The sequence below is a fragment of the Octopus bimaculoides genome, chromosome 9 (genome assembly GCF_001194135.2).
Source record: "Octopus bimaculoides isolate UCB-OBI-ISO-001 chromosome 9, ASM119413v2, whole genome shotgun sequence".
Taxonomy (NCBI): Eukaryota; Metazoa; Mollusca; class Cephalopoda; order Octopoda; family Octopodidae; genus Octopus; species Octopus bimaculoides.
The window spans coordinates 70026018-70036619 of record NC_068989.1 but is presented as its reverse complement, the minus strand read 5'-3'; the positions used below and the strand labels follow the sequence as shown (position 1 = coordinate 70036619).

Genomic DNA, 10602 nt, shown 5'->3' with positions numbered 1-10602 from the left:
ATATATATATATATATATATATATATATATATATACACACACACACACACATACACATATATACTAACATACACACATGCATGCACATGTATTCCTGTTTACTAGGCAAACATTACATAGTAACTCAATGGCTGAGAGTTTCATGCATTAGCACTTATCAAACTGGTTTCAAACTAGGGGGATTACTTTTATATAGACTAACTGAAGTGAACACATACATACACACATACTTAAATATAGCTGCAATCAACATTCAAAATAGGTAATTAAAAGTACTTTTATCTATATTACAAAAACGTTTATATCTTTTCTCTTTTTTTTACCAACAACTAATTACCTCTTCTTCATTATCATAATTGAGTAGTTAACAGTGAAAAACTATATATAAGTAGAAAATTTCAAAAGAAAATATTTCAGACAATTATATCATATGTAGCAAAATATTGAATTCAAATTTTGGCACAAAGCCAGCAATTTCGGAGGAGGGGATAAGTTGATTACATTGACTTCAGTTCTCAACAAGTGCTTATTTTATTGACCCTGGGAAGATGAAAAGCATGGATGACCTTGGCAGAATTTCAACTCAGGACATAAAGATGGATGAAATGCAGCCAAGCATTTTGTCCAGCAACTCAGCCACTGCCTTCATGTAGCAAAATATAATCTTGGTTTTTATATTTATTTCATCCTTTAGCATTCATCATATTGGTCTTCTTGACCAGAGATGACTAAACAATGATATCTTGATGCTGTGTTCTTATACAATACATGGCTGTCAATCTCAAATACTGGATATAGTTTATGATAGAATATGTATTTATTTTCATCCCTGAATGTTTTTGTTTGTACCTCTGGCTTTCCAATGCTGCCACAATAATATGATTCTGATTGGTCGCTCTATTTTAATAAACATTTTTTGCCAGTTGGTTGGATTGTCATGAGCCTTAGGACTCAAGGCCAGAGCTTACCATAGTTTCCATGGCATATAAATGACTTAGATTACAACACTCTCTCCTGAACAGGATGCTAGTCCATCACAGGGCTAACTTCCCTGCCATTGCTGGAACTCATTTGTAGCTGAGTGGGATGAAACAATGAGGAACGGAGTGTTTTGATCAAGAACACAATGCAACACCCTAACCATCAGGTCAATGTGAAGTAAAGTGCTTTGCCCAAGGACACAATGCACCTACTGGACTGGAAATTGAACCCATGACCTTATGATCAAGAACCCAGTTGCTCAACTGCTAGGTCACACATCTTAGATATAGTTTACTATCCCATCTTTCTTTCTTCCTCTCTCTAAAAAAAAAGGAAGAAAAAAAACCAACAGATTTTGCAAACTTGTAAAATGACCTATCAAATGATAATTGTAAATACAGAGAAGCATAAAAAGGGAGGGGGGGATTTCAGAACCACAAAGTACTATTAAAGCATTTGTATGTACTTTTATTATTTAAATGCCAAATGAAATTACAAGTCCAAAGAGAAAAGAGTTATTCTCCATGTATTTTTGTTTGTGTGTCTATGTGTAAACATAACTGTATTGAAATAGTGCAACTATTGGAAAGTTGTACAAAATATGAGAAATGTTATTTATTAAAACAATAATAATTTCCTATACTTTATATTGAGCTTAATGTTTAATGTATATAAAATAGATTTCTTCATTTTATTTAAAGGTGAATTTCTAAGGAAAAAAAAAGAAAGACCATCACAAAACACTTTTGGTGAAAGATTATTAAACTATACATAAGTTGGTTAGTTAATATTATAATCAAATTGTGCCAGCAATGGCCAAAAAATTATGTTTCTGTTTTGTCTACCTCCAAACACTAAACTGAAAATCTTTTCACAACAATGTGACTAAACTCATATCATTATACCAAGCAATATTTTTTGTATACAACTATTTTAAAGATAGTTAAAAGGGTAGCAAGGAGAGAAACCTTGTCAGTTTGGCATGTATATATATCTTAATCTATTAAAAGCACCTGTGCCAGTGCTGCGTAAATGCACCCATGTTGGTGGCACGTATAAAGCACCCAGCACACTCTGTTAAATGGTTGGTGTTAGGAAGGACATCCAGCCACAACAGACAGTTGGAGACTGATCAGCTCCCTGCTTGCCAGCTCCATTTCAAACCATCCAATGCATGCAAGCATGGAAAGTGGACATTAGACAATGATGATGCTGATTCTTTGGACTCATCATTAAATATATAGTGCTTAGAAACAGGTGAGGGTTGGAGACATGAAGGACATCTAGTAATAAAAAAATCTATCTCAATAAACTTCATCTAACCCATGCAAGAAGGAAAAGTGAACAAATGATGATGATGGTATAGAGTAAGATAATTCTTTATAAAGCAAGTTAGTTGTTAGGTCTGCAATGTTAGGACACGAGGCCAGAGATTAACTCAGTTTTGATGGTGTATAAGTGACTGAGATTATAACAACAGTATTCCTGAACAGGACAGTGGTTTGTCACAGGGTTAGCTTCCCAGCTATTATTGGAACTCATCTACAGCTGAGAGGACTGAAGCAACATGAAATGAAGTGTTTTGCTCAATAATATAATGCATCAACCAGTTTGGGAATCAAAACCATGATCTTACGATCATGAATGCAATGCCTTCAACTAAGTGGGACTCTGTTAGTTATGACAACATGGGTCCCAGTTGATCCGCTCAATGGAACAGCCTGCTTGTGAAATTAATATGTAAGTGGCTGAGCACTCCACAGATACGCATACTTTTATCATAGTTCTCAGAAAGTCAGTGTGACACAGAATGTGGCAAGGTTGGCCCTTTGAAATACAGGTACTACTCATTTTTGTAAGCTGAATGGACTGGAGCAACAGGAAATAAAGTATTTTGCTCAAGGATATCAATGCACCACCAGAAATCGAACTGATGGCTTTATGACCATGAACTGAATATCCTAACCACTAAGCTATGTGCCTCACTAGATTATGCATCTTCACCTGTTACTTGTAATAAAAAAAAAAGAAAGAAAAAAGGAAAATGGAAAAAGAAAGGATTATGTGACAAAGAATTACCTAAAATCTGAGCAAAATAAATATAAGCTAAAAATAAACAATATTGAATGCACATTTGAAATTCCAAGAGAATAATTAGTTTGGTACATTTCCCTTAAGCTAAAAATGTCCAAGAGTATACTAAGAATAGCCATGCGATATCTAATTCCAAAACATAACAATCACACTACAGTTATTTATTCTTGACGACAGCAAATCATTTGAAAGCATTTATTTTCCTCTTAACTAAAATGGTTTTAAGCAAAGAAACATTTCTATGATGACAGACATTAAATTTTGGTGAAGAACTACTGGAATTAATAGAGCAAATGGATTGTCTTCTAATGCTATCAACTCAGCTGTGAGCATAAAGTGCTCCCTATTTTCAATAAAGCTGACCAAGGTTAAGGTAGTGAAAGGTGACTTAATGGAAAGACATTTACTGTAAAATTGATTAAATTATTGGTAATGTACAGCTGTGTGGTTAGGAAGTTTGCTTCCTAACTACATGGCTTTGGGTTCAGTCCTGCTGCATGGCACCATGAGTGTCTTCTACTATAATCCTAGCCTAACCAAAGCCTTGTGAGTGAATTTGGTAAATGGAAACTAAAACCAATTCATCATGTATATATGTATGTAAATGTGTGTGTATGTTTGTGTCTCTCTCTCCCTTGGCATCATATGATAATTGTAAATGATTGCCACTGTCATATAAGCAGTGTCATTCGTTTTCAATATTCTGCAAAGAGATTCTTGGCCAGAGAAAATCTGCCTCTATCAACTCTGTCTGGTTCATGGAAAAGTGGATGTTAAAGCATTGCTGATGTATAAAAGGGCCAAAATAGATTTTCTTTTTCTTTGTACAGGAAAAATATATTTTTACGATATAGTGGTGAATTGGCACAATCATTAAAGCATCAAACAGACTGCTTCATGGTAGTTGTTCCAACTCACTGTACTCTGAGTTCAAATTCAACTGAGGTTCACTTTGCCATTTATCCTTTCAGGGCAGATGAAAAAAAAAGTATTAATCTAAGATGGTTTATTATACATTATCTACCTTCACTGTGGAAAGTTAGCATAAGAATCAAAATATATTTTAGCAATGGAACTAGAACTAAGTAAATATGATTATATTGTGCTGATGATAATATTCATTAAATTCTTCAAGTTATTCCAGCAACTCTGCAAAAACAAAAAAAATGTTCCTGCTTTTGTCCAGCTTCAAACACTAAACTGAAAACTTTTATTTGACTAAACTGAAAACTTTTATTTGAAAACTCTGTCTCATCATTTTACAGATAATCACAAATAAAGAATCTATAAGATATAATGCAAATAAGATTAATTGATAATTTTTAATGGGAAAAATGAATATGATTGATATTTAACCCTTTAATATTCAAGCCAGCCATATCCAGCTGCTCACAACTACCCTCAATATCATTCTAAAAATAAACAATCACATCATTGAAAAATCGAAGTTATAAGACAATGCATGATTAATTCAAAACAAGAGAATTTGATAGACTAATCTGAATGCAATAAGGCAAAACTATTAATGAGTAAGGTTCAATGAGAGAAACAGAAACATAAGCATAGCTTATTTGAAAGATTTAATATAGTTTGGTAATAATACTTACTGAGGCCATTATCAAAATAATCTCGTTTTCCCTGACACCTTCGTTTGATAAACTTTAAAGTAAGGAATAAATGGCTGAGTAAGATGAGAGGTGGAGGTAAAAGGGGTCGTAGCTCATATACAATAATGAGCTGATATCGTTGGAATTTCCAAATTTCTCTGGAATTAGCATTATTGCGAATGAATGTTGCACTAAAAAATTGAAAAAAGAAAAAAAGAAATTCTGTTGAATATGATTTTTTTTTTTCAAATTGTAAAAAACAATAATTCAGAAAATTAACAAATGAACAATTTTAATTAACCCTTTTGATACCAAGATTCTTGAGATGGCCCCTACTTCCCTTTTTAAAGTGATCTAAATCAGTGGTTCTCAACTGGGGGTCTATATAGGATTTTTGGGGTCCACTTAACAAATTGTATTTTAAAGGCCTCTAAAAAAATTTTGCTTCAGATGTATATATTAGTATGTACTGCAAGAAACAGCTTGGATTTTCTTCTCTAAAGTTTTAAATTGTTCAATCTGCACAAGGCAATGTGTGAAAAACAAAATAGGAATTTTGAAAGAAGTATCTTTAAACATTGAATGGCTATGGGGGTCCACCAGAACAAAATAGCAATCAAAGGAGTCCATAGGTAAAAAGTGGTAGAGAACCCCTGATCTAAATTAAAAACCTTGTAACAAAATTTCATGTTTATGTTCAGAACACTAACTTAATAAGGACAAAGTTATTTTACTAAACTCTTCATTATTTTCAAAATTTATTGAAATATAAACAATGTATTTCAATTGAAATTTGGTAACAAAAGGATTAAAACATGTTCTAAATGTGGCTATAACACTGAAATCAGAAATATGGATTATAGAAATATACAAGTTAAAGAATAATGAAATTCAATAGAAGATCATTTATATAGAGATACTTTAATGAGCTGCAATGAAAGAAATGTGTGTGTGAAAGTGAAATTTTTAATTGATGATATGAAAACAATTCCTCAACTGACAGATGCAAGAGAAAAATTTACTACTTGCAAACTACAATTGGATTGAGTGATAAGGAATTCATAAAATTATCTGAAAACAGAAATGCAAGAACATACAAACAGAAATTTAGAGGAGATTTTTTACCAGAAGGCAAATTTGCAAAATTTCTAAAGCGAAGATAGATATTTTTATCATATAGTAGTGAATTGGCACAATCATTAGGGCATTGAACAGACTGCTTCATGGCAGTTGTTCCAATTCTCTGTACTCTGAGTTCAAGTCAGCTTTTATCCTTTCTGGGCAGATGAAGGATGAAGTATCAATCTAAGATGGTGGAGTAGTGGAACTGTAAGAATATTAGACCAGATACTTTGTTGTATTTGTCCAGGCTCTTTGCATTTTGAGTTCCACCCAATTAAACCCCACCACCTAGCAGCTTGTGTGCCTTTAACAGATCCCATTTTATTGCAAGCATGTAGACCAGGTTCCTGGTCTGAGGATACCCCCTCCCTCCCACAAGTCTTGGAGGCCCTGTAAACGGTCATGGACATTGCCTTCCTTCCCGACTAAAAGGTAAGACAAATAAAAGAAGAGGAAGCCAGGTGAATGTTTCAAAACATTATTTCAACAAACTAATTAACTATATATATATATATATATATATATATATATATATATACCAGAGTAAGCATATAGATGTGAAACAAGATGGAAGAAATAGTACTCGAATACCAGAGGTAAAGTAATATGCTTTATTAAAAAGCAACAAAAATATCACAAAAACTGTTATTTTGCAGTTGCAGTAACCTTAATAATGTAGATTTTTTAGATATCAACTTAGATTTGCAATTAAATAAATTTAAACCCTACTGTAAGCCCAATGAAAAGCTATGTTATATTAGCAAAGAAACTAATCATCTACCCGTAATTCTTAAGAATCTAGTTAGTAATGTAGGAAGGTGAATATCATCAATCTCTTCAGATGAGACAGCATTTCAAAATGCAGCACTGTATTACAATAGTGCATTAAGGAAAAGCGAATTCTTAGAGAAGATCCAGTATAGTCAAGCTAATTCTAACAATAATAGACCACGTAGAACTAGAACTTGGAAAGTTTTGTGGTTTAAGCCCACATTTAATATAAGTAGGGAATTCTTAAAATTAGTTTCTAAACATTTTCAATCTAGCCATAAGTTCTATAGAAATTTTAATAGGACAACACTGAAGGTTAGGTATTCTTGTTGTAAAAACTTTGCCTCTTTTTATCAACCAACATAACACGAAAATTATTACAAACAACTACTGTACTGAATCTAATCTGAGGAACTGCAACTTCAAAGATAAGACTTGCTGTCCATTAGAAAGTAAATGTTTTGAAAAAGGAATTGTTTATAGAGCTAAAGTGCAAGTAGATGGCTCACAAGAATATAAAACATACACAGGTGCTTTGGAAAATTCATTCAAGACTCGATTCTATTCCCACCAAGATTCTTTCTGATACCCTGAGAATAGGACAGCAAATAGTCTTGTAAAGCATGTCTGGGAACTGAAAGAGAATAACACCTGTCCTTTCAATGTAACCTGAAAAATTCTAGAAAAAGCATCATCATACAGACATGGAGCTTATAAAAGACCTATGAAATGTAATCTTTGCTTCTCAGGAAAGTTCTTCATCCTGTTCCAGGATAAACATGCTTTGAACCAGACACGCAAGCTCTGAAATTCCTGTAGGCATGCCGTGAGGTTTAAAATGTCAATTCTGGTAATTTCCTTCTTTACTAAACGGACTTCTTTATCAATTAAAAGATCTTGCAGTAAGAGGTTAAAACCAATTTCACTCTAGAGTTTGAAGATTGTGTAGTTTATAATAGATATGTTATCATAATAAATTAAAATAAACTTACTTGAATCTTGCAATAAGTAGGTTAACTAACAAAATGTTAGCTACGAGCAAATATACACACATGAGAGCAGGAGCAACCCAGGCACCATAGGAGCATTCCATATCAGGATTGGTACAAGCTGCAAAAAGAAAAATGAACAGAAATGAAACTTATGGATATATATAAATAGAATATATATCATAGTGGAGAGCAAAGGTTGTGATATTCTTCAAGAAAGATTCAATTTGATTTCTGGCTACCAAGTACAGCCTTTGAATATTCAAGCCAGCAACTTTCTTTTATATTATTCAATGATTTCTTTCTTAGACAGCTCTTCCACAGAATTCTTAAACATTTATCAATTGAAATAACAACTGGCAGAATGATCTGCAGGCATTATGAACAAAGACCTGAAAAAACAACCTATGGTTGGTGACATGACAGCCTAAACCTACAGAACGATACCATAACACAAGACATGATACTACTTCATAAAAATGTACTCACCAACATCATACACTTCATCATGTGCATTATGATGACACATAACAGCGATCTGTGTTGGAAAAATCACATCTCTAAGATTGTCAAGAAGACTGAGAGTGTCTTAGCATCACTCAGTAAGACCTTTGTCAGCTGCTCTCCAGCTATCTATTTAAAGTTGTACATGACTATGGTATGTCCACACAGAGTTTGCATCACCGTCAGACATCTATCATACTTTGAATGTCTTGCTTTCCTGGGCAAGGACACATTAAAGCTCTGATGTCTGGCAACTGAGCTTGTAGGCACCCACAAGATTATCCACCATCTTTCCAACAACAACCACAGGCACCTTTTTGAATTCCATACATCTAATATTCATGGACATGCTTACAAATTCAAAAAAACAGCACAACACCCATGACTTTTGGAAACATTTTTTTATACTCAGAATTACTGAAGCATGGAATAAACTACCTGCATCAGTTAACTGTTGAGACATTATATTCTTCAAAACTTCCATGCTTGCTGAAATTCACCAACAGTATACCTGATGCCCCCCCCCCCCACCTCTGTTTCTTCTTCCTTTATTGTTTAAGACTTTTTCACTGTTCACTTCCTGTGCATATTCTTTGAACTCTTCATGCAGTTTTGGTTATTTTTTCTAATGAGTTGTAGTGCACCCGAGCACTGCATACAATAAGTTCATTATATATTATTATATATATTTAAATAAGTTTGATTCACCTAGACCAAGTGTTTTTTTTTTCATCACTAAATTTAAGCTAACTCTACACAAAATCTCAAATATAATTTATATCAGAGTATGATTTAAATATTTAAACATTAAATGATTGGAACATTGCTCCTATTACTCATTACAATACTCTGTCCTCTTTAAACAACAATAAATTTTGCTTTGCTGAAGTTGGTGAAAATTCCATTTGCATCTCACCACCACAAAAACCTGTTTAAACCTCCCTGTCACACAAATCCACAACATTTTACTCTTTGGTGCCCATGCCAAACACTACAACTCAGTCAAACCTTCAAACCTTCTTAAAAAGCTGACACCGTTGGATTTTACCTCCTGCCTCATCATGTTTACTTTCAATGTCTGACTTTGAAATGTTTAATCTAAAGATTATCTACATTGATCCATCTTCCAGGCAAAGACAGTTTTAAAATGATTTTGGGCAACATCCTTTTCTTCAGTTAAAAAAATTAAAAAGCATGATATAATGATATCATAGAATAGCTAATTCAGGTTATTTTCAACGTATGTAAACTACATTATTCTGACAGACAACAGAGGTAAAAAAAATGTGCAACTATAATGTTTGTTTTTGAAAGAGATATCTATTCAATATAAGGTTCATATAAGGTTATAGCATAACAAACTGATCATGTGTTTATATACATATTAAAAAAAAATCCTAACATCACTGTTTATTTTCTGAATGTTTAATGTGATAGGATACAAGCAGAAATGTAAATAAACAAGTTTTCATTTTAATTGTTGCAGCTGCAAAACTACCATAAAGCTGAAAGAGTCAATATATCATAGTTCACAGCACTGAAATCCTTACAAAGTCAACAACAGAAACTGCTTCTACCAAGAGGGTAATGATATTTCAGAGTTGATTACAACACCTTTTAACATCAATTGCATAATATTCTGAACAAAATCACTCTGATTATTTATTGGAACATATATACAGGTGTAATAGGTATGGCGTTCTGCTTAAGAAAGTCTGTCTAATAATAACATGGTTCTAGATTCAGTACTACTGCAGAGTAGTTTGGGTGAGGGTCATCTGACATAATACCATTTGATTAATAATGAAATTTAATAGAGAGATAGAAACTGTGCATATGCCTTATATATATCACACCCACAGACACCTAGATATCTGAATACACACACACACAGATACTTGTATATTATACACACACATTCATACAAATGTACATCCATATAAAGTCAAGAGGTACAAAAGGTGAATATATTTATTTAACTACAGGATAATGGCCAATTCACAGTCTTCATGTAATAATAATTTCAGTGTATAATAATTCATGTTTACATGTCTGCACTAATATGCCAGATATGTCTTATACAATACATGTATTGTATAATCATGGTTTAACCCAGAGTGGAATCAGTACAAACACGATGTTCTGGTGATCTGATGACCTAGCTCTCATTATCTGCATCAATTTGTAAACATACAGTTGTAGTGTATAATGCACAACATGCATAATAGTGCAGACATGTAAACATAATTCATTATACACTGAAATTATTATTACATGAAGAAGGGTCCTGTGATTAAATGAATATATTCACCTTCCATACCTCTTGAAATAATTTCCTTGATCAGATTACCTGGATTTCAGCTGCTTGGAACTCTGCATTATACTCCTCTGTACTGGATTACTATGCGATCTGCTAGATGAGTCCACTGGAGGAGCTTTCTGTGGTAGCCACACTATTCTATGAATCCATATATTACACTACACACACATATATATCTCAACCATACACACACACATTATATATATATATATAT

The 10602-nt window shown here is 33.1% G+C and overlaps 1 protein-coding gene across 5 annotated transcripts in view; it reads right to left on the bottom strand.

Annotated features, from left to right (window-relative positions):
• The window catches only part of LOC106881649 (transient receptor potential cation channel subfamily M member 3), a 662626-nt gene that overhangs the window by 4418 nt on the left and 647606 nt on the right, over positions 1 to 10602 (bottom strand). For all 5 annotated transcript variants that reach the window (XM_052970748.1, XM_052970745.1, XM_052970746.1 and 2 more), the window contains 2 exons: positions 7568 to 7685; positions 4683 to 4873 (listed from right to left, as the gene is read on the bottom strand). In XM_052970748.1, the coding sequence (XP_052826708.1) occupies positions 4683 to 4873; positions 7568 to 7685 (309 nt within the window). The remainder of the gene's footprint in view (positions 1 to 4682; positions 4874 to 7567; positions 7686 to 10602) is intronic.